The sequence below is a fragment of the Peromyscus leucopus genome, chromosome 1 (assembly GCF_004664715.2).
Source record: "Peromyscus leucopus breed LL Stock chromosome 1, UCI_PerLeu_2.1, whole genome shotgun sequence".
Classification (NCBI taxonomy): Eukaryota; Metazoa; Chordata; class Mammalia; order Rodentia; family Cricetidae; genus Peromyscus; species Peromyscus leucopus.
This window is the reverse complement of record NC_051063.1, coordinates 39,876,903-39,902,225: the sequence shown is the minus strand read 5'-3', so window position 1 is coordinate 39,902,225 and position 25,323 is coordinate 39,876,903. Positions and strand designations below refer to the sequence as shown.

Here is a 25,323-nt window from a genome sequence, read left to right as displayed (position 1 = left end):
CTAAACCACATTTAGTATTTTTACCCCCATTCATCGCAGCCTCTCAAACATGCCCCACAGTCTCACCCCAGGGCTCTGGACATGCTGTCCCTGGACCCAAAACTGCTCCTTGTGCTTCAAGTCTCAAGAAAGAGGCTGACTGTACGGCGATCCCTGCCTTATCCCCCACCGCCCTGCTGTCACAGTTATCACCCTGAGTAGTGAGTTAATCTCTCTCTCTCTCTCTCTCTCTCTCTCTCTCTCTCTCTCTCTCTCTCTCTCTCTCTGTCTGTCTCTGTCTCTTCATCTGCTTCCTCTGACAAGGTCCTTGCAGCTTGGTTACCAGGTGGTCCCGCTGCCAGAGAGTCTACCATGTGGAAGGAGCTTGTGTAAATGTGTGAAAAGCAAGCAAGGGGGAGAATGGGTGTGAAGCTGTTGACAAATTCTCTCATTTCAACACCCCTTGGCCTCAACCCCCACCACGTTTTCCTCTCCCCTGCATTCACTTGTACTCAGGGCTGGGCCTTCTTGCAGACTCCCCCTCCTTCTCCTGAAGTTGGCAGTGCCCTCTTCTCCATCCCTGTTCTCATCCCTCAGGCTTTCTCAGCTTAGTCCCCAGCATCTCCCTTTGCCTCCAGCTGCTGCCTGTGAGAGCCACACTAACATCTGCATCTCCATCCCCGCCACCGCCGCTTCATCCCCGACACCTGCCAACTCCCACCCCGCAGCTCTGCTTGGATGCGTCCCAGTCTCCCAACAAAACCGTGGATCGCATCTGGGTACCTGATGCCTGCCACCGGCTTCCCGATTGTCCAGACTCAGGCATCCGGAGTCTTGGCTTCTTAGGTAATGCAGTAACAGTCAGGAGGGCCCTCCATTCCCAGCTGTCTCATAAGTAAACGAGACCTCACTTCCAAGACTACCACCACCTTGGAGCAAGCAAGAAAATTACCCTGAACGTCTCTGCCTCCTCACCCACCAGCCCGGCAATGGCTGACAGTGGCAGTATAGGCCCATAAATGAGATCTTTCCGCAGCGAGGTGGGGAAAAGCATATCTGTTTCGTTTACGAGTGACCCATCTTCCAGAGGTAGCTTTACCAGCCTGTAGATAAAGGAGACACCCAAGTAAATGGAGTAACAGAAACCAGTTATGGGTGGAGGCTCTGTGTATCAGTGTGAGATGCGAAGCTGTTTTGCCATAAAAACACACGAGAATGTAAGGGCCAAAGAAACAAGTTTTAAAATATATGCCATAAAGTGACAAGTTACGTGTCGTTAAAAATGAAATGCATGGGGATTATTGAGAAGATCCAAAGTTAATGTGTGAAACAGAAACTGTAAACTTGAATGCTTTAGGGGCTGGGCACAGGTGTGTGGTGTGTGTGTGGTGTGTGTGTGTATGTGGTGTGTGTGTGGTATGTGTGTGTGTGTGTGTGTGTGTGTGTGTGTGTGTGTGGTATGTGTGTGTGGTGTGTGTGTGGTGTGTGTGTGTGTGTGTGGTATGTGTGTGTGGTGTGTGTGTGTGTGGTGTGTGTGTGTGGTGTGTGTGTGGTGTGTGTGGTGTGTGGGTGTGTGGTGTTTGTGTGGTGTGTGTGTGTATGTGGTGTGTGTGTAAAGTGGTGTGTGTGTGTATGTGGTGTGTGTGTGTGTGGTGTGGTGTAGTGTGTGTGTAACCAATAGGAGAGTGTCCTTTTCTTGTAAAGGTGACAAGTACCACTCAGTTCCAGCTGAGAGAGTTGCTGATGTGCAAGAATTTTGGTTCTAAAATACCGTCACCTGTATATTTGTGAGAAATATCTCAAATTTTGAGTGTTGGCAACTAAATCAAATAAAAAACACATATATAGTCAGAACTCAACCACCTCTGCAATTTCTGGTGACAAAAATCCATCTTGAAGTTTCCCATCTATCTACTTTCTGCTCCTGATGTGGCTATAAAAGTGGGTGTGGAGAATTTACGGCATTAAACCAGAGGCTTCTTTGGTTGTGCTCTATGGACGGTGAAGTGATTTTGGAGAAAGGTCACATAAGCGGAGTACGCTGCCTGGATATGTGGCTGAGTGCTCTGGGTCCTGACAGTCCTCTTAGGTGCCCCTCACTTCACTGGTCTATGAAAAAGTTACACCAGTCAACATTCGGAAAGGCAGAGGAACATTCGAGAGACTCACAGGAAGAAAGCGCGCGCGCGTGTGTGTGTGTGTGTGTGTGTGTGTGTGTGTGTGTGTGTGTGTGATAAATCAGGCCTGCCCCAGTGTAGTAGCACTGGTAGACATCACCTGCTTTATTAAGAGACAGTGTTGTGAACAATGACTGGAGAGAGACTTGTCCACTCACTGGGCTCTTGTGAAAAGAACCTGAGGGAGAAAATGTGCTAATCAGAACTCTCAGATGCCTCCAGTTTAAATAGATGGCTTTTTTCTGTTTTGGTTTCTTTCTGGATACACATGTTACCTAATTGCAATTTCAAGAGTATGTCTCCCCATCATTCCTTGAACTTCACTGAAAATGGTCAACCCAGTGGCATTTTGGGACTTGGAACTCTTTGCAACAGACATCCATTATCAACTATGACTATTTCCTCCAGAACTTCCCTTTGACACATTTCTTTTTCAGTGGGTAACTCCAGTGATTCTACGCTGTGTGGACCCCGGCTCGGATAACATGGCTGACTGTAACACTGCACTCTGCATGCTTCTGATAGCCAACAGACTCTTATTTTAGAGACGTTAGTAGAGTTCCACAGAAATGGAACAAAAGGTCACTGGGGTCCTTTTTTATACAATAGTAACTTTTTAAAACATTAGTTTGAAGGCCACAGCAGTGAGAAGAACAGGTGAGTGACCCTCCTGCCGGCTGAACTGCCCCGCTCCCTAGGTTCTGTCCCCAAAGACCCCGTTCCATCGACCACCCCTCCTACCTCATCACCAACCCTGAGGCCAGGCCCTGACTCCACCCGGGGGACTTCTGGACAGGCCACACCAGTCAGAAGAACAGAGAACAGAGACCCCTGCTGCACCAAAGGCCAAGCTAACCTGGAGAAGGCCTGCTCCCAACCTGATCAGAGGTCACAGGAGCTGCAGAAATCCAGGCCACAAAGACTAAAAGACCAGAGATGAAACAGAAACCAAGGAACAAAACACCCACCCGACAAAGATAAACTCAGAAATCAGGACTGAGCTATAATCAACCCAGACCCAGATGCCTAAATGCCAGTGTAAGAACAAAATCAACAACAGCCAGGGTAATATGGCACCACCAGACCCCAGCTATCCTACTATAGCAAGACCTAGCTATCCCAACTCAGCTGAAGCACAGGAAAATGCCTTAAGAACAGTTTTATGAAGATGATAGAGGTCCTTAAGGAGGAAATAAAAAAAACTCCATTAAAGAAATTGAGGAAAAGACAACCAAAAAGTTGGAAGAAATCAATAAATTCCTTAAAGAATGCCAAGAAAGTCAAGAAAAAAAAAACAAATGGGTAAAGGAAATTATTCAAGACCTGAAAATTGAAATAGAAGCAATAAAGAAAACACAAACTGAGGGAATTCTGAACATGGAAAATCTGAGTAAGCAAACAGGAACTACAGACGCAAGCATCACCAACAGAATACAAGAGATGGAAGAGAGAATCTCAGGTGTTGAAGATATGATAGAAAAATAAATTCACCAGTCAAAGAAAATGTTAAATATAAAAAACTTCTAGCACAAAACATCCAGAAAATCTGGGACACTGTGAAAAGACCAAACATAAGAATAATAGTAATAGAAGAAGGAGAAGAATCTCAACTCAAAAACCTAGAAAATATATTTAACAAAATTATAGAAGAAAAATTTTCCTAATCTAAAGAAGGAGATACCTATAAAATTACAAGAAGCTTACAGAACATCAAGTAGATTAGATCAGAAAAGAAAGTCTGCAAGCCACAGAATAATCAAGCCACTAAACATGCACAACAAAGGAAGAGCATTAAAAGCTGCAAGGGAAAAGGCAAAGCAGCATATGAAGGCAGACCCATTAGAATCACACCCTACTTCTCAACAGAGGCTCTGAAAGCCAAAGGGGCTGGGACAGATGTCTGCAGACTCTAAGAGACCACGATTACCAGCCCAGACTATTATACCCAGCAAAACTTTCAGTCACCATGGATGGAGAAAACAAGATATTATATGACAAAGTTAAGTTTAAACACAAACCCAGGTACTAGAAGGAAAACTCCAACCGAAGGAAGTTAACTACACCCATGAAAACATAGGCACTAGATAATCTCACACTAGTAAAACTGAAAGGAGGGAAACACACACACACACCACCACCAACAACAACAACAACAACATAACAGAAATTAACAATCATTGGTCATTAATATCTCTTAGTATCAATGGAACTCAATGTTATCATTAAAAAATCACAGGCTAACAGAATGGATATAAAAACAGGACCTATCCTTCTGCTGCATACAAGAAACACACCTTAACATCAAAGATAGACATTACCTCAGAGTAAAGGGTTGGAAAAATATTTTCCAAGCAAATGGAACTAAAAAGCAAGCTAATGTAGCTATCCCAATATTTAACAAAATAGACTTCCAATCAAAATTAATCAAAAGAGATAGAGAAGGACATTTCATACTAATCAAAGGGAAAATCCACCCATGTTTCTTTCTTTTTTTTTCCCATGTTTCAATTCTCAACATCTATGCTCCAAATGCAATGGCACCTGTATTTGTAAAAGAAACATAACTAAAGTTTAAATCACACATGGAGCATTGCACAGTGATAATGGGAGACTTCAACACCCCACTTTCACCAATGGGCAGGTCATCTAGACAAAAACTAAACCGAGAAATAATGGAGCTAACAGACATTATGAATCATTGGACCTAATAGTTATCTACAGAATACTTCACCCAAACACAAAAGATTATACCATCTTCTCAGCACCTCATGGAACATTCTCCAAAACTGACCACCTACAAGTCTCAACAGATACAGAAAAATTGTCTGTATCTTATCAGACCACCACAGATTAAAGCTGGATATCAACAACAAAAGAAAGCCTACAAACTCATGGGAACTCAACAACTCTCTATGGAATGACTGCTGGGTCAAGGCAGAAACAAAGAAAATGAAAGACTTCCTAGAATTCATTGAAAATGAATACACAACATACCAAACTTATGGGACACAATGAAAGCAGTGCTAAGAGGAAAGTTCATAGCACTAAGTTCCTACACAAAGAAATTGCAGAGATCTCATACTTAACAGCAACTTCCCAGCACACCTCAACACGCTAGGACAGAAGGAAGCAAGCATAGCCAGGAGGAGCAGACAGCAGGAAATGATCAAACTCGGGGCTGAAATCAATAAAATAGAAACAAAGAGAACAACACAAAGAATCAGCGAAACAAAGAGTTGGTTCTTTGAGAAAAATCGACAAGATTGACAAACCCTTATCCAAACTAACTAAAAGGCAGAGAGAGAATATCCAAATTAACAAAAAGGGGGATATAACAACAGACATGAGGAAATCCAGACAATCATCAGGTCATACTTAAAAATCTGCACTCCACGGGCTGGAGAGATGGCTCGGAGGTTGAGAGCACCTACTGCTCTTCCAGAGGTCCTGAGTTCAGTTCCCAGCAACCACATGGTGGCTCACAACCATCTGTAATGAGATCTGGTGCCCTCTTCTGGCCTGCAGGCATACATGCAGACAGAACACTGTATACATAATAAATAAATCTTAAAAAAAAATCTGCACTCCACAAAATTGAAGAATCTAAAAGAAATGGACAATTTTCTTAATAGATGCCACTTACCAAAGTTAAATCAAGATCAGATAAACAATTTAAATAGACCTATAACCTCTAAGGAAATAGAAGCAGTCATTAAAAGTCTCCCCACCAAAAACAAAACAAAACCAAAACCAAAAAACCAGGGCCAGACAGTTTTAGCACACAATTCTGTCAGATATTCAAAGACCTAATATCAATACTCCTCAATTAGTCTGCAAAATACAAACAGAAGGAACATTGCCAAATTCATTTTATGAGGCCATAGTCACCCTGATGCCCAAACTACAAAAGATTCAAGAAAGAAATACAATTACATACTAATTTCTCTCATGAACATTGATGCAAAAAGACTCAGTAAAATACTGCCAAACCAAATCCTTGCAAACCAATTCAAGAACATATCAAAAAGATCCTCCACCATGATCAAGTAGGCTTCATCTCAGAGAAATGCAGGGATGGGTCAGCATTCGAAAATCTGTCAGTGTAATCCACCATATAAACAAGCTGAAAAAAAAAAACCTACAAAACAAAACAAAACAAAACAAAACAAAACAAAAAACAAAAACCAGACAATCATCTCATTAGATGCTGAAAGAGCCTTTGACAAAATCTAATACTCCTTCATGATAAAAGTCTTGGGGAGATCAGAGATAAAAGGGACATACCTAAACATAATAAAGGCAATTTACAGCAAGCTGATAGCCAACATCAAATTTGGAGAGAAGCCCAAAGCAATTCCACTAAAATCAGTAACAAGACAAGGCTGTCCACTCTCTTCATATCTATTCAATATAGTATTTGAAGTTCTAGCTGGAGCAATAAGACAACTGAAGGAGATCAAGGGGATACAAATTGGAAAGGAAGAAGTCAAAGTATTGCTATTTGTAGATAATATGGTAGTATACATAAGTGATTTCAAAAATTCTACCAGAAAACTCCTACAGCTGATAAACATTTCAGTGAAGCAGCAGCATACAAGATTAACTTAAAAAAAAAATCATTAGCCCTCCTATATACAAATGACAAATGGGCTGAGAAAGAAATTAGGGAAACAACACCCTTCACAATAGCCACAGATAATATAAAATACCTTGGGGTAACTCTAGTTACACTGAAGCAAGTGAAAGACCTGTATTATAAAACTTCAAGTCTTTGAAGAATGAAATTGAAGAAGATATCAGAAGATGCAAAGATCTCCCATGCTCATGGATCAGTAGGATTAACATAGTAAAAATGGCCATCCTGCCAAAAACAATCTACAAACTCAATGCAATTCTCATCAAAATTCTAACACAATTCTTTACAGATTTTGAAAGAACAACACTCAATTTCATATGGAAAAACAAAAACCCAGGAGAGCTAAAAAAAAAAAAAATCCTATACAATATAAGAATTTCTGGGGGGTATCACCATCCCTGATTTCAAGCTGTACTTCAGAGCTGTAGTAATAAAAACTGTGTGGTATTGCCATAACAACAGACACATTGATCAATGGAGTTGAATTGAAGACCTCGATGTAAATTCACACATCTGTGGACACCTGACTTTTTTTTTTTTTTTTAACAAGACAGGATTTCTCTTTGTGTAGCTCTGGCTGTCCTGAAACTTGCCCTGTAGACCAACCTGGCCTCAAACTCAGAGATCCACCTGCCTCTGCCTCCCGAGTGCTAGGATTAAAGACATTTTCACCACCACCTGGCAGACCCTTGATTTTTTATAAAGAAGCCAGAAATATACAATGGAAAAAAGAAAGCATCGTCAACAAATGGTGCTGGTCTAACTGGATGTTGGTATGCTGAAGAATGCAAATAGATCGATATTTATCGCCATGCACAAAACTCAAGTCCAAGGCTCAAAGAGCTCGACATAAAACCAGATACACTGAGCCTGACAAAAGAGAAATGAGGAACAGTTTTGAATGAATTGGCACAGGAGACAACTTCCTGAACAGAACACCAACAGCACACATACTAAGATCAAAAATCAATAAATGGGACTTCATGAAACTGAGAAGCTTCTGTAAGGCGAAGTACACCGTCCAATAGGACAAAATGGTAGCCCACAGAGTGGGAAAAGATTTTCACCACCTCCTCATCTAACAGAGGGCTAATATTCAAAATATATAAAGAACTCAAGAAAATAGACATCAACAAATTAAATAATCCAATTAAAAATGGGGTACAGATCTGAACAGAGAGTTCTCAACAGAGGAAACTGAAACGGCCGAGAAACACTTAAAGAAATGCTCAGTATCTTTAACCATCAGGGAAATGCAAGTCAAAAAGACTTTGAGATTACATCTTACACCTGTCAGAATGGCTAAGATCAAAAACACAAGTGACAGCTCATGCTGGCAAGGATGTGGAACCAGGGAAACATTCCTCCACTGCTAGAAATCAATATGGAGGTTTCTCAGAAAATTGGGAATCAATCTACCTCAAGACCAATTTATACCACTCCTGGGCACATACCCAAAGGACTACGATCTATCCTATCACAAGGACACGTGCTCAGCTATATTAATAGCAGCTTTATTTGTAATAGCTAGAAACTGGAAATAAGCTAGATGTCCCTCAACTGAAAAATGAATAAAGAAAATGTGGTACAGTTACACAATGAAGTATTACTCAGCTGTTATAAACAATGACATCATGAAATTTGCAGGCAAATGGATGGAACTAGAAAAAAATTATCCTGAGTGAGGCAACCCAGACCCAGAAAGACAAACATGCTATACACTCACTTATAAGTGGGTATTAGCTGTAAAGTAAAAGACAATCATGCTCCAGCTCACAGACCCAGAGAAGCTAAGTAACAAGGAGGGCTTAGGAAGAGACACAATGATCCCCCAGGAAGGGAAATGGAAGAGATTTTGTTGGTGGACTGGGGGTGGGTAGGCATGGGAATGGGAGGGATCAAGTGATGGGGGAGTAAATACTTGGATAAACAACTGGACTTGGGGGGCATTTGGGGGGTGAGGTGGAAACCTAGTGCAATGGAAACTCCATGGAATGTATGAGAGTAACCCTAGCAAAGACGCCCAGTAATGGGGGACAGAGAGCCTGAACCAGCCATGTTCTGTAACCAGGCAAGGCCTTAGGTGGACGGACTGGGACACCAACCCAGAGTGTTCTGGGATCCAGCAGAATCCTCATCAGAGGCCAGAGAGGCTTCACCCAGTAACCAATAGGAGCAGATGCAGAGTCCCACAGACAGACATTAGACAGAGCTCACGGAGTCATGGGGAGGAGGGGAAGGGAGGATCGGAGGAACAAGAGGGGTCAGGGACACCACAAGAATATGGCCCACAGAGTCAACTGACCGAGACTCATGGGAGCCTGCAGAGGTTATGGCTGAGTAGCTTGGTGTTCTTGTGGGACTCCTAACAGTGGGAGAGGGGGCGGTCACTGACTCTTTTGCCTACTCATGGGACCCTTTTCCTCCTACTGTGTTGTCTCAAGCAGCCTCCATTTGATAGTATGTGCCTGGCATTATAGTAGCATATTATGCTGTGTTTGCTTGATGTCCCTGGGAGGCCTGCTCTTTTCCGAGGGGAGACAGAGGAAGGATGGATCTCGGGAGAAGGAAGTGAGCAGGAGTGGGGACTTGGGGATGGGGGAGGGGAATCTGTGGTGGGGATGTAATATATGAAAGAAAAATTAATTTGAGCCAATCAAATTTTGTAAAATTAAACATGTTGGAACAAGCTCTTAGAGGACTTGAGAAGTCAAAGACAATCTGATGTGTGAGCAGCCACTCCAAGCTTATGACAGATGCAGAATACTGTTATAACTTACAATAAGCTGCGTGTGTGTGTGTGTGTGTGTGTGTGTGTGTGTGTGTGTGTGTGTGTCCATGCTTGTGGTATTGAATGAAGCCACTTAATTTGTCAGAGGCCCAGTCAGGGCTGTGAATGTGAAGGAAGACCACACGTGGTTGTGGAATCACAAAGGCCCACCTCATCCTGAAATGATGGTCCTGGTTGCTTCTTTCAATGGTCCACAAGCTCACTGCACTTGCACTTGATAAGCACATCTGGTGCCAGTTCATGGGGTTGAAGGACATTTGGCTCACGTCCATTCCAGGCTGTGATTTCCTGCATAAGATGACATTGGATTCCCAGTTCCTTAGAGGGAAACAACATTTGAGGAAAAATTAGCTTGTTTCCATTTTAGATCTGAAAAAGATCTTATTTTAAGACAACTCACATCAGCTGGGGCATAGTTTGTGATACAATTTGTATAACCTATGACACAAACACCAAATTTTTAAATGACTATATTTAAATGAATCCTTTAAGAAATAAAATACTACGTATGTTTAATACTGAACTATTGTACCAGGGCTATTTTGTCCTTCTTGTTTGACCCAAATTTAACTCACTCAAGCCTGGGAAATGTAAATATCATCATATTCGCTGAAAAGCAAGTGTTGTGTCTCCATCTCCAAGTGCGGAGTGCTGCATGCTGATCTGGGTGTCTGGCACTCGCTGATGACAGCAGATCATTTACTGAAGTTTTAAAAATCATTTTAAAATCGACTATTTGATTTGCCCATTTGAGAAAATAGCCTCAGATCCTACCAGCTAGGTCCTTTGCCAGAGGAATGGAAAACAAACACACACACACACTAGACTGTGGAGTTTCATTACCCTAGGGGCCAGCTGAGCAGTGACTAGAAAACAGACTGGTGTTTCCTGAATGTGCCTTGTTCCTGCTTCCCCTGCCTTCGGGGCTGGCCGTCCTACCCCAACCCCTTGCCCATCACAGCTAGAGTCTTGTCAGAATCTCTGGCTCCCTCAATCCTTTGTCTTCTTTCCTCGGGCAACTGACAAACCTGTCAATCCTGGATGGATTCAACTGGAAGCCTGGGTCTCTGTGGGCACAGGAGCAAGGATCACAGGGCATGTGTGCCAGTGAGCCTGGGTCTCTGTGGGCACAGGAGCAAGGATCACAGGGCATGTGTGCCAGTAATGCTAGGAAGTCCTAGTTATTACCTAAGTGAATTCACGATGATGCAACCTCGATCCTGTTTCTCTGGCCGGTTCTCTCTCCCATGCTCTGCAACAGCCATTTTAGACATTCTTCGGTCTCCTGAGGCCTTTAGCCCATCCACCCCTTCCTTCATATTTGTGAAAAGTCTCAGATGGAGTCCCAGATCCTGTTGTCCAATCAGCCCAGTTTCCAGGCCCAATGGGTTTAATTGCCACCATCTTTCTTCTCTCCTGTTAGTACGCAAAGCCCACCTAACGCCTCTGACTGCATAGGCGCTGGATCTGGTCTTGCCTCCCTGAACATCTTTATCCACAGTGCTTCTCTTCTGTACCCTCAGGCTCCTCCTGTCCTCACTGTCAACACTTACATGCTCAACTAAACCATCTTAGGAGAAAAAGAAAATCCTCCCTCTCATCTCACCTGTCCGTCCACACTTCCCTTCTTTCTACTTCCAATCCAATGTCTTGAGAGCTTGCTCTAAACCCCCTGTTCAGCTGCCTCTCCTCCACTCCTCTTCTTATCCCAAGACACCTGTACCCCATCTCCATCATCCCCTTGACATACCTGTGTCCAGTATTCATAGACATCGGCCTTCATCCCAAATGGAGCAGGTCTTTATCTAGCCACCCTGCCACATTTGGCATGTTTAACAATTAACGACCTTTTGGAAGAACTCTTGACCCTCTGCCATACGGTGTCTATGGGACACCTCATTATCCCCTCAGCCGCAGCTGTGTCTGGTGCCTCACCGGCCTCTCCCACTGATGTAGTGGCTGTCCAATTCTCTGGACAGTTCTCTCCTGACGGACTCTGCTTGGCACATTCTACTTGTCTCTTACTTCACCCCTGCTTCCGTGTGCCCAAGGACTTCCCGTGGACCCCTGGTGTAAAATCTAGGGGGTGTCAATAAACCTGACAGTGCAGAGGCATCAACACCCTACTCAGTGAAGCTTTCGTCAGTGGGACACAGAAGTCAGCGGACAAACTGACTCCGCCCCTCTCCCCCAGTGGACAAACTGACTCCGCCCCTCTTCCCCAGTGGACAAACTGACTCCGCCCCTCTCCCCCGGAGTCCACCTTCAAGACAGCTGTGGCAGGAGCCAAGCAGTGGCCGCTCCTATTGTCCCCTCCCTCCCCTGGCGTCTTAGCACGACTGAAGAACTAGTCCCTGAGGTTTTGCTTCAGACTGGATTCTACAGATTCTGGGAGAGGCATATTCTGGAACCCACTTCACCAAGGGCTCCTCCTCCTCCCTCATCCCTACAGCTGCTCCTTTTGAGTCCCCATTGGGGTTCCTCTTTTCAGTAGCTTTCATGGGCGTCCCCCTGGGCCTTTCTTTAGGTGTTCCTGTTTACTCTCAGGACTTTGATGATTTGTTTGAACTGTCCTGTATTCCAGTCCTGGACACCTGTGACAGAGACATCTTGTGTTCTCTGTTTCTCCTCTGAGGAACAGAACCCCTGGGGTTCGGCCAGGCACACGATTGCCCCGGACTGCAGTTAGACATGGCTTGTGACTGAGCTGGCAGTGGTGTGTGTAACCTCTAAGCCATGCTTTTCATCAGGAAGTCTTTCCCTTTCCTCTGGCTCCCCCAAATTCACGGGTGGCGTATGTTAGACAAGCGAAGAGGGCAGCATCCTGGCGATAGAGTAGCAATGGAACAGTGAGAACGTGCCCCGGATGCTGAGGAGCCACCATACTGTCCAAGGGCAGCCCATACTCGACAGCTGCTCCTGACCGCTGTCGGCGACCCGGCTTTCTGTTACCCCAACCCCAACAGATCCATCAATTGCCCAGTAGACATCTCTACTTAGTTCCCTTCGTCAGCCTGGCCTGGGTCAGCTTGGCCCTACCCCAACTTGTAGTAAAATATTATTTTAAGGTGTGTTACTTTTGTTTATGTTGTCTTTGTTTAACTCTGTGAAGCTGTGTTACTGTGCCTGTCTAACACACCTGACGGTCTCATCAAGAACTGAACGGCCAATAGCAAGGCAGGAGAAAGGATAGGCGGGGCTGGCAGGCAGGGAGAATATATGGGAGGAGAGATCTGGGAGGAGAAGAGAAGAGTAGCCAGAGGAGGAGGAGGACTCCAGGGGCCAGCCACCCAGCTAGCCACAGAGTAAGAGTAAGATTAGAACAGGAAACTGCTGTGGGATGGTCTGTATGTCAAATTGCTCTGATTGGTCAATAAATAAAACACAGATTGGCCAGTGACCAGGCAGGAAGTATAGGTGGGACTAACAGAGAGGAGAATTGAGAGAACAAAAAGGCGGAGGGAGTCACTGCCAGCTGCCCGCCATAACAAGCAGCATGTAAAGATGCCGGTAAGCCATGAGCCACATGGCAAGGTATAGATTTATGGAAATGGATTAATTTAAGCTATAAGAACAGTTAGCAAGAAGCCTGCCACGGTCATACAGTTTGTAAGCAATATAAGTCTCTGTGTTTACTTGGTTGGGTCTGAGCGGCTGTGGGAATGGCAATTGACAGAGGTTTGTTCTGACTGTGGGCAAGGCAGGAAAACTCTAGCTACAGGAAAAGCCCAGAGGCAAAACGTAGACGGGATAATTGTTAAGGAAAGCTGGCTAGCAACAGGCCAAGCTAAGGCCTGACATTTATAATTAAGAATAAGCCTCTGTGTGTGATTTATTTGGGAGCTGGGTGGTGGGCCCCCCCAAAATAGCAAAAACAAACAACTCATCTTCCTTCATTGCCTCCTTCAACTTCCTTCCATGTCCTTGATACACAACAACGTGTCCTTTAGCAGGGCTTATAGGTATGTCCAGGAGAACCCCACTTGAAGCCCATTACTCTTTATTAATTATTAAACACCCCCTTTCATTCTCAGAAGTGTCCTGATTTAGATGGTGGATGCCTATTTATTAGGCTGCTCATGAGCCAGCCTCACACGGTCTCTCTCTCGTGGCTAATGTTTATTTATTGTGATCTCTTAACTAAAAACTTGACATGTGGGGCAGCGGTGATAGGTAGCTCTGTAAAGTGCTTGCCTTGGAAACAGAAGGATCTTAGAGTCCTCAGAATCCAGCTTAACAAAAAGAAGCTGGGTATAACATCGTATACCTGCAATCCCAGCCCTGGGGAGGTAGAGACGGGCTGATATCTAGGGGTTCAACACACACACACCTGATGTATGTTCTTTGACCTTGTGGCCTTTGCATGTGGCACTTACTTGACATCCTGGCCTTCTTAAGGCTGGTCCTGACTTCAATCTTATACTTTAGGTATTGCTATGGGAGAGGCCGGCATTCATATATCGGTTTTAATCTTCAGAATATGACCTTACTTAGAAGTAGGATTTTTTTTTTTTATGGAGGTAATCAAGTCAAATGCAGTCATTAGGGTTGGGCCCTAATTTAAAATCACTGTCTTCCTAAAAGTAGACCAGTTGTGAGACAGACACATGTGTGTGATGTGTGTGTTGTGTATGAATGAAGACAGAGATCAGAATGGTATGTCTATAGGCCAAGGAACATCAGAAATGGCCATCAGATCAGCAGTGGAAACTGACCAGGCACAGAACAGATTCACTTACAGCCCTCAGAAGTGACCAAGCCTGCCCACACCCAGAGCTTGGAATTCTGGTCTCCAGAATTAAGAGAGTGGATATCTGTTGCTTCAGCCACCTGCTTTGTAGTATTTGTTAGGGTGATCTCAGAAAACCAATGAGGGCCTGTTTAAACACCTTTCCCCTCCCAGGAGTCCCTCCCTGAACCCTTCCCCCTCACCCACTCTTGGGTTAGATGCTCTCATGTACCTGAGGTTACTGGAAGCTGTGAAATATCTCAGCCCCTCCAGGTTTAAACTCTACCCAGCCATTTAACAAGTAGCTTCAGAATAAAGCAGTTCAAACATGAAGGAAGAACAGTGTGCTGTTTGTTTCTAGTACGACGTCAAGAAGTGTTTCCAACTTGCTTCCCTTGACAAAAGTGGACTTTGCTTTGACCCCATCTGACACGCCAAAGAAAACTTTGCTGACTTTCTTTACTGATTAGCAGGCCATACGATAAGGACAAGAGTGGCTTTATAAGGTGGAGCGTTCAACTATGAAAAAGCGGGTGCTGTCACTGTGTCGCCTTGGAGAACAGCTCAGTCAAGTGCCATGGCATAGAGACTTACAGAAATGTAACTATTCTCGTATTCCATCCAGAAGTATTTAACCACCTCCTCCTCTTCAGTTCAGGCTCATGAACTGCTGCTGTCTATGGGTGTTTCAGTCCCTCCTTCCATTCATATGTCCAGGTGCTTTGGATCATGAAGAAAGTGGTCATAAAAGGATCATAACCCTTATAAAAAGAGACTCTAGATAGCTATCATGTGACTAGATTGTAGTTGGGTTTTTTTACTCTTTGCTTGTAGGGGGCATGCCAATCAGCTTCCAAATAAATACATGGAGACTTATTCTTTTTTTGTTTTGTTTTGTTTTTTGAGACAGAGTGTTTCTGTGTAGCTTTGGCACCTTTCCTGGAAGTCACTCTGTAGCCCAGGCTGGCCTCGAACTCACAGAGATTCGCCTGGCTCTGCCTCCCGAGTGCTGAGAATAAAGGCGTGCGCCACCACTGCCCAGCTTGGAGACTTATTCTTACTTACGAATGCCTAGCCTTAGCTTGGCTTATTTCTAGCCAGCTTTTCTTAAATTATCCCATCTACCTTGCCTCTGGGCTCTTACCTTTCTCTACTCATGTCTTTCTTTACTTCGAATTCCATTGCTGGCTTGTGTATCGGGTGAATGGCCCTGGTATCCTCTCTCCTCCTTTTCCTCCCTTCTCCTCTCTCTTCTATTCATTCTCTCTGCCTGCCAACCCTGTCTGTTTCTCTCTCCTGCCTAGCTATTGGCCATTCAGCTCTTTATTAGACCAATCAGGTGTTTTAGACAGGCAAAGTAACACAGCTTTACAGAATTAAACAAATGCAGCATAAAAGAATGCAACACATCTCTGCATCATTAAACAAATACTCCACAGCATAAAAGAATGGAACACATCTTTAACTAATATTCCACAACATTAAATGGTATATTGGTTTCATGGAATAGCAAAGAAAGCAGTTGAGATGTACAGTGCAAGCAGCTTTCCAAACCATCAAGGTGTATGAAAGCCGACAGAACAGAAGGGACCTACGGCCCCTGTGTATGAGATAGTTAGAAAAAGCAAGGGAATCCAGAGTGACATAAACACACCAGAGGCTGACCGGGCTGAGGGGGAGGGTGGTAAAAAGTATGTATGGCAAGGAACAGTAACAAGACTTTGGGAAGTACAAGGAAACTGGGGATAAGGGGTGTATTTGTCCCCATTATGGTGATGGCTTCAAGGGTGCTTGCACTGCCACAAATTTAAACTTTGTATACCTTATATGTGAACAGCTCATTATATACCAGTTATATCTCAGTAAAGTTGGGAGTGTGTGTGTGTGTGTGTGTGTGTGTGTGTGTGTGCGTGTGTTGCTAAGAATCAAACTCAGGGCATCAAATATGATTGAAAACATTCTATCAGTGAATTATATCACCAGCCTTCAATAGAGTGCTCCCTTCCTCTTCCTCTTCCTTTTCCTCCTCCCCCCTCTCTCTTTCTTTTTCTTCCCTCCCCAGGGTTTTATACTTTAAGGCAGGAGCCCAGGTTGTCCCAAAACTGTGTAGTCAAGGCTAGCCTTGAAGTCACCACAGTCTTGCTATCTCAGCCTCCCAGGTGCTAGGATAAGTGCAAGCCGCCACGCTAGGCTCAGCTTTGGGTGACTCAGCAGTTCGGAGCACTGAATGCTCTTCCAAGGGATCTAGGTTCAATTCTCAGAACCCACATGCAAACAAAATACTGGTTAAAACAAACTAGTGAGGTACAATAAGGTGGTACATAAGTTTGGCTCTCTGAACTGGGAATCTTAGATTTTTGTGTAGAAGTGCTGGTGTGCAAAGACTGGTCTCAATCATCCAGGAACACTTTGCACTTCCCATTTTAAAAAAAAAAACAAATTCCAACTCCTGAAGAGGGTTATGTCATAGATGGAAGAGAATGCACCTACAAAGTTGGCCACATGACAAAGCCCAGGACAGGCACAGCTGTGTCCAACCCACAGGCTTCCCTACCCAGCTGGCCACAGTGGTAGAATGCTCCACTCTGAACACAGTGTCTTAGTGTCGCCATGCACTGCTAACTTACCTGAGCTCCGATACACAGACCAGCCTAACTTCAACACAGGCAGAAAACACGCTAATAACTCCAAAGAACCATTTGCTTTAGGGTAAGGTGAAATTTTATGTACTTAGAATCGTTTTTTCACCTAGTTAAGGAAACACTTGCATAAGGAAAGAAAATGGCCCAAAGGGAGTGGCGCTTATTAGGAGGTGTGGCCTTGTTGAAGGAGGTGTGGCCTTTGAGGTCTCTTTTCTCAAGCTTCACTCAGTGTGATAGTCAGTCAACTTCCTGCTGCCTTTTGGTTAAGATGTAGCCAGCACTGTGTCTGCCTGCACACCACCATGCTCCCTGTCATGATGGTAACAGACTGAACCTCTGAAACTATAAGCCACCACCTCAATAAAATGTTTTCTTTGCAAGAGTTGTGTCTCTTAACAGCAATACAAAACCCCAAGGCACTGCACAAGCCACTAAAAAGGGAAAGACGGTAATTCAGCTGTCACAGTTTTTGTCCTGACAAATTTCATGCCTGAACATAAAGATGATGTTAAATCACGTGACTAGGATATCCGTTCTTCCCAGCTTCCCTTGTTTGGGATTTTCATGTGAGTCCCCTTTGGTGAAATCCAGAAGGTGAGACCTGGAGGAGAGAGCAGTGTGGGGTGCTGACTTACCAGAGAGCCAGCTCAAACTCCGGGAGAGACGAGTAGCTGGCCAGGTAGGTGCCACAGTAGCTGAAGCAAAGTAAAGCGTAGTCCAGGAGGATGTTGCCTAAAATACAGAACCCACGAGAAGGACTTGACTGTCACATCCAGATGAACTCACAGCCTCGCAGAATGCTTCCCTTTCCTAGTGCTTTGCATGTACCTCTAAAGTACTTTGTCAGGAAGAGAGCGACCTCCTGGCCAATGTCTAAGATTGTGAACAGAAAGCTTACGGCAAAGCTAAGAACCATTTTAGACCATTGTTGATGCTTTTGTTGACGATGGTTCTGTCTTGTTTTCTTTCAAACAGGGTCTTCCTATGTAGTTGAGGCTAGCTTCAAACACATGATTCCCCTGCCTCTGTCTCTCAAGTGCTAGGATTATAGGCTTACTCCTCCACACCCACTAAAATCCACTTTTATTAAGACCATTAGGTCATTATCTTTAGACTTTGGTGCAGTACTGAGCAAACTATGCCATAATGTCCCAGCCTGATTTGAAATGAACGTCCCTTAATGTCTCGTAAATATGAGACATTGGGATTAGAACAGCTATTCAAACTTCAAGTGTCTTAGGAGGTTGTAATAATTCTAGCCAATATTTTAAATAGGTGTTATAAATAAGGATTTATAAATCCTTAGGCCATATCTTGCCCTCAACTCAGTTTCTTCCAGTTCTTAGAACAACTTTATTTTTATGTCTAGCTAAAGAAATGCAGCATTGCTTTAAAAGCCTTAGCAAGAAGATGTTTGCAAGGTGGCTCTTGGGGAGGCTGAGTGAGGAACAGGCTTATCTCTGTCTCTCAGGACAGGGATAATTTCCTCCTCACCAGCTTGTCCTTAGTGTGGTTGCACAGGTCCAAGGTCAGCCTTGATATTAGTACCTGATTGTTTTGAGTATTCTAATGACTGTTTCAGTTTTTACAATTCTCGTTTTGTGTGTGTGTGTGTGGTGTGACATGTGTGCAGATGCCTGCAGAGGCCAGAGGAGGCTGTCAGATCTCCTTCAGCTGGAATTACAGGTGGCTGTGAACTTGTGGGTGCTGGGATCAACTCGGGTCCTCTGCTGGAGCAGCAGGTGCTCTTAACTGCTGTATCGTCTCTCCAGCTCCATACTTCTCATGTTAAACTGACTATAGTATATCCTTAAAGTGTGACTTTGTCATTAAATTTATTCAGCATGGCCTCGTCAACAAAAAAAAAATGTATTTATTGAGCATGTTATGAAAAAAATATTATTTTTTTTCCTGTGGGATGAGACCTTAAATATTCTGTGGGATGAGACCTTAATACAAATATTTTATATAATTTCTTTACTTTTTCTATCATCAACATTAACATCAAGTAAGTTCTAATTGTCACATAATATTATAAATGTTATTATGCATTCAAAAGTTTTGAATATATGATATTTTGAAAAGAATTTTTAGAAGGCTAGAGAGAAAAATATGTATTTTTGTGACCCTAACATCAAGTTTGGTAAATTTCTTCCTTCTGTTTTTTTCTCCTTTCACACAGATTCTCATGTAGCCCAGGCTGGCCTTGCATTGACTATGTAGCTGAGGATGTCCTTGACTCCAAATCCTCCTGCCTCTTCCTCCCCTGTGCTGGGATTACAGGTATGCATTACTGTGCTCAGTTTCCTTCTACTATGTGTTTACATGTAAAAATACATGCAATTAAACTTCCTGCACATATATAACTTCACTATTTATAGTTGTAATAAGTATTGACTATCGTGTCCAAAATGCTCCATTTAAAAATATAATTTAGATCACATAGAGTGTTCTATTTTATTGGTTTCCTTGTTTACATTACATTAAGCACTTTATCATGTTCTTAATATTTCTTTAAAATTTTGGTTTGTAATGCTTGCAATAATAACCCTGCATGGGATTTTTAACATATTTACCATTGTTCATATACCAGGGCTGTGGGCTGTTGTCTTTACAATTATGATAATACTTTTAAGTCCTCTGCACACAAACGTATAACCCTATTTCAGGCCACTGCATTTCTTAAAATTGTGTTCTGATTCTCACAGTGGCCCCAGAAGGGCTCTATCAGTTTCTGTTCCCACTGCCAGCAAGCAAGAGGCTACCAATTTCTCCACACTCTGACTGGCTCCAAAAAACTGAACCCAACTGACAGAAACGTAGCCCCTGGATTTACACCACACTACAAAACTGTCACCTATGTTGTTACTGTGTGTGTGTGTGTGTGTGTGTGTATGCTGAGCACGGGCCTATCGGAGGGCACCTGGGCGGGGTCGATTTCTCTCCACGTGGGTGCTGGAATTTCAACTCTGCCTAGCAGGGTGTGTGAAGCAGGAACTTTTATCTGCTGAGCCATCTTGCTGGCCCTAAGCTACCTTTTTTTTTTTTTTTTTAAAACCAATATTAAGTCAGATCATCTTAACTGATCGTTTATGATCTGTGATCTGTCTGGGAAAGCTCCTTGTCATTCATTCCCATGAGGTGTCCATCTTTTTCTTACTGCTTCATAAATGCTGTGGGACGTTTGATTATATTTTTCCCATCTATCTTCCTCATTCTGTTATTTGCATGCTAATTTTTGTGATCTATCTGGTGTTTTATATTTGTTAGTAAATATACCAACCCTTTTAAATTGTGTACTAGGTTCTTCCCCACCCTGAAATAATTAAGTCCTACTATATTTTCTACTACTTCTCAAGTGAGCTTGCTTCTTGTTGAATCCTGTCTTCACGGAATATGTGTAATGATATGCAGGATGTCTATCTTGACACGTTAGTTCAAATATTCAAATATTTTTCTAAAGATCACTGTTGAACAATCCATATCCCCTGGAGTGTGAGTTTCTTTACCATAGACCTCACTTATCTGGATCTAGCCTTCTTCACACTGCCACTGATATGGGGGTCCCCAGAGGACCCTTACTCTCCTAAATCCCTAAGCCTTGTGATGTTACAAAGACCCTCTCTGCCTTGACACCTCCTTCTTTTGTTTCAGAAACACTTTGGAATTATTCAAGTACTCCCTACTCTCTAAAACAATGAGCCCATGAGTGAGTTTCTGTGACAAATATTAGAAATATATTTATTTATAACAATAACGATTTCTATCCTGGAATGTGTCTATGGAATTATATATTTAAATATTTTGTATAGCTATTTATTTAATGTATATTTAAGTCTGGGTCACTGAAATGTCTGAATTATTTTTAAGTATTTAATCTACTTGTATGGGCATTTATTCTGAAACTAGCATCTTGCTAAGCATTCCTTCTTAACTACTAGCAGACTATTGCATCGCCCGTAATTTTCTTTCCTACAGCTATACATTTTTGTTAAGTGTTTTACTGTATTACTGTATTGGTTAGATCTTCTGGTTAATACTAAATGACATTGATGTTAACGGTTATCCTTGATGATTTGTTTTTATTGTGAATTCTTCTATGGATTCGTTATGCAGTATGGATATTGTCTACTGGTTTGAATCAACATCCAATTGCTTGCCCAGTGCTGGAGTCATCAAGCTAAATTGGGGGCATCTTTTTTTTTTTTTTTTTTTTTTTTTTGAAGACAGGGTTTCTCTATGTGACAGCCTTGGCTGTCCTGGAACTCACTTTGTAGACCAGGCTGGTCTTGGAACTCACAGAGATCTGCCTACCTCTGCCTCTTGAGTGCTGACGTTAAAGGCATGTGCCACCATGTCCTGCAAGCTGGGGGCATCTTAAACACGAAGTGTGGTTTCAGTCTACACAAACAGTTCCCAACTTACAACTGGATTATGTTTCATTACGGTGTCTTAATCTGTAAAGAACACAGACCGATTTCTCCAGAAATAACATGTTAACTACAGTCATCATGCCTGATTTGCCCCCAACACCTGTTTGACCCACGTGGTTCTGAAACCAAGGCTAAGCTTCCTGACCGTGCTGCATGTGGGCTTGTTGTTGTTAGTTTAGTTTGAGGCAGGGGCTTGCTTTTAGCTCAGGGTGGTCTTAAACTCTGGATCCTTCTTCTTTAGTCTCCCAAAGTCAGAATTAAAGGTGTGTGTAATCCCAATACTCAGATTAAGGTTGTGTTAAATGGGGGCAGGTATCATTAGATAGAGACTCTTGGAGATGTACAGCAAGCTCAGCCCATGGAGGTCAGCTGTCAGTGTGAATGGTTTAACAGTAACACAAAAATAATAGGCGGTCATGGACGAGTGTGTGTGTGTGTGTGTGTGTGTGTGTGTGTGTGTGTTTGTCCATCCTTCTCTAGCATCACCACAAACTTAACATTGGACACCACATTTAGCCCCATTTTGTGGTTAAGAACAGTAGAGTTTAGATTTGTCTTAGATCAGTTATACAAGCATCAGTTTGTGTTAGAATTCCAATAAATCACCAGGAAAGAAGAAGAAACATTGTCCTGGAAAAGATCGGTTCTCTTAAGAGGTCACATAGGACAGCAAGAAGCACGGTCTCCTTTGGGCCATATAGCCCAAGGTCATGGGCAGAGCAAATACCACTACAGTTCTCTAATCCTGTGTTTCTCACAGTTTAAAATGTGCATGAATCACCTGAGAAGTATTGTTAAAACTAAGGTGTTGGTTTGGTAGGTCTGGGGTGGGAGCCGATTTGTGCATTTTTGAGGGAGTGGTTGTTTCTTTTTAACTTGCCTAGGCTGGTCTCCAGCTCATGGGCTCAAATGAGCCTCCCTTTGCAGCCTTTAAGTTTCTGGGTGCACAGGTGAGTGCTACCACAGCAGGCTGATTCTGCCCTTTTGAGTAGCATCATTGTTGGCAGGAAGCACAGCATTCTTTGAGTCAGAAGGCTATTGCCTACTCAATGAAACCTGTGGTGGCCAGCTTGGCCCCCTTCTATTTAAAACAACCCTTCCATAATCCAAACCACCTTCATTCGTAAGAACTAGATTTACTCACATAAAAACATTCTTCAGCTGCCAGGTGTGGGCTGCACCCCTTTAATCCCAGGTCTCAGGTAGTAGAGGCAGGTGGATCTCTGAGTTCAAGGCCAGCCTGGTCTACAGAGTTCCAGGACAGTCAAGGCTACACACAGAAACCCTGCCTCAAAAACAAAAACGAAAAACCCAAACAAACAAACAAACAAATAAGACATCCTTCAGTTCCAGGGGAGGGAGGGTCTCCCAGATACCTTTTAATTTGCTCTTTCTGGTCAGTGCAGGAAAGCTGTATATGTAGATGACGGGTTTCAGTCTGCGGTCAGAGAAAGCCACAACCTCACCAGGAACGTTGGTTGCCACAACGCCCACAATTCCATTAATGCACTGGAGTACAGTCTTCTTCTTGGTGTCAAGGTTAATGAATATTACGAAGTTCCCAGAAGGGTAGCAGATGGTGTGGTCATTGACAAAATGAACATTCTGACTAGGGAATCCTTGCACCCATCTTTGAGAAAAGAGAGATCGCCATCAGTATAATACATTCGCTTTTCCTTTTTTAACACAGCAACTAGAAAACCATCAAAATCTCTGAAATACATCTGTTCCATTTTTAACTCCCTTTCTGCTCCAATCGATCAGATAAACACATATGCTCACTGTGAGACCAATATGAGTGATCGAACTATAGAAATTTAAAGATCAATAGATCTTGGGTCAGTGAGGTGCTCTTTAGGTAAGAAAGGAGCTTTCAGAAACAATGTATCCGGAGCTCTTTTCTTTTAACTGTTTTTTGTTTTGTTTTTTAAACTAAAAATAAAATAAAAAACCAACTAAACAAATAAAAACCCCTTTGAGCAGGACAGCATGCTCTATCCTTGTAAGCCACATAAGCTGCTTTGTAGTTTACACACATGAAGAACATGTGGCCCTGTTTTAGACCTAAAAAATACAAATAAATGCAGCAAACAGAAGGATATGAAATCTCCGGGAACAAAGGGGTTAGAACATGAAAGGTACATTTTAGGTGAGGTTTGTGCGGTAGTTGTATAGTGGAGGGGACGTCTGGGATAAGGAAGATTCCATTTTATTTAAATATTAAAGATACATTTGAAAATAGTGGAAAGAGAGTGAAGGACAACAGGTTTCCTGAGTCCCTCAGGAAACGGAAGCGCACGGCAGTAAAAGAGCACGCTGAATCGCATGCAACACCCCAGAACGTGGAAGGAAACAAAGGTCTTGTTATCTGTCTTTCAGATTTCTAAGCACCAGCACCACTGAGCATAAAATCCAGAGAGAAAACGGGGGAGTAGGAAGAGATCCATGGGCCCTCAGATCATGGGGATTGCCTAAAACGACGCGGATGGAGAAGCTGAAGAGTCTGGAGCCGCGGGTCAGAACGTGCAGGGAATACCGAGGCAGGAAGACGATGCAGAAACAAAGGGCGGACGAAAGAAATACTGGGCAAACAAGTGAGGGTCCCTGTAGCATCCGGGGAGGGGGCCCAGGGGCTGGACAGAAGAGGCTGCTCAGAGGTTGGGAGGGGAGGTGGAGAAGCAGAGCGAGTCTGCAGGAGGGACGGAGGGGAGGGGGTGGCGGCAGGGTTTTCCTGAAGCCCCCCGCACCCGCGATGCCGCACCTCACCGACAGGGAGGCGCCTGCGAAGTACGTGGAGGCATCTTCGCGCTCCCGGCTTTGAGCCATGCCCACTCAGTTCTCAGCACACTCCGGGCTGCAGCCGTTACTCCGTGCTCCTGCCGGGTCGGGCTCAGCGCCCGCGGAGACGCCACTGTTTACACCCGTATCCCGGAGACCGGGAAGCCCGCGCCCATTGGCTGGCGGACCACGAAGGGGACGCGAGGGTGGGACTCCTGGATGTGGAGGCTGGGGGTGGGTCGGGATTAATACATGCCAAAGCAGCTTTTAATTTTGCATGCTGCCCCGGCCACGTTGCTCCTAGCGACACGCCGGAAATATTTTATTTATTTCCCTGACTGGCTGAGTCCGCTTTCCAGCCTAAAGGAAGTGAGAAGCGGGAACTTGCCTATGATTGCAGAACCCATGGGCTGAAAGTCAAGTCAGAATCCAAAGTGCCAAGGGTTCAATGACTGTGTAACACTTCAGGTGGCCCCTCTGATAGCTCAAGGAGGCAGACAGAAGTAATCTGGTGAATGATAGGACCGGATCCCCTCCCTTCATTCTCTCTCTCCTCCTCCCATCTAATCCTCTTCCTTCCTGGGGCTTCTTCCTCCTTTCTCCAGCTCTTTCCTCCCCACCCGGTCACTGTGAACCTAAAAAGTAAACCAAACCAAAACAGAGGTTCTCCAAAGAAAATAATATATATTTGGGAATGGCAGAGCCTGGTCCCGGAAACATTCACAACGGAATTGTGTTACAGCTCTGGGAAAGGGCTTCCCCAGAGGAAGTGTTACAGATCTGCTGGGAGAGGCACCTGGCAGTCAGGAACCAAGGAAAGTCATACCACACAACACACCTCGTACAAGAGATTGATCGGGAGGGAAAATCCCAGGAGCGTTGATGCCTCTGCTAGGGTTTCTTAGGGTTTGGAGCTTTCCAGGGTGGCCTGGGATTGGTAGGAATTTTGTGGCCTGATCTTGGGGCAAGCTCAGAGATGAGTGGGATTTTTCTTGGCCCCAGTCTTGGTCTTCGGGTCAAATCAAGGTTTGGGTGTTCTTTCCTCAGCCTTGATCTCGGGGTCAAGTCAGCATATTTTTCCCCCTGGCCGGTTTACCTTACAATTATAAACTATGGGTGTGCTCAAATAGGTTGAAGCAAGGGGAAGTTTTAAAGAAA

At 43.8% G+C, this 25,323-nt stretch overlaps 1 protein-coding gene across 1 annotated transcript in view; it reads right to left on the bottom strand.

Annotated features, from left to right (window-relative positions):
* Positions 1-24,316, bottom strand: part of Cfap43 (cilia and flagella associated protein 43) — a 102,776-nt gene extending 78,460 nt beyond the window's left edge. Inside the window, exons 1-5 of the mRNA XM_028874652.2 lie at positions 24,149-24,316; positions 22,764-23,017; positions 17,590-17,686; positions 9,734-9,901; positions 932-1,082 (exon numbers count right to left, since the gene is read on the bottom strand). Of these exons, the coding sequence (XP_028730485.1) occupies positions 932-1,082; positions 9,734-9,901; positions 17,590-17,686; positions 22,764-23,017; positions 24,149-24,213 (735 nt within the window). The 5' untranslated portion in view covers positions 24,214-24,316. The remainder of the gene's footprint in view (positions 1-931; positions 1,083-9,733; positions 9,902-17,589; positions 17,687-22,763; positions 23,018-24,148) is intronic.
* Positions 24,317-25,323: the final 1,007 nt, after the last annotated feature.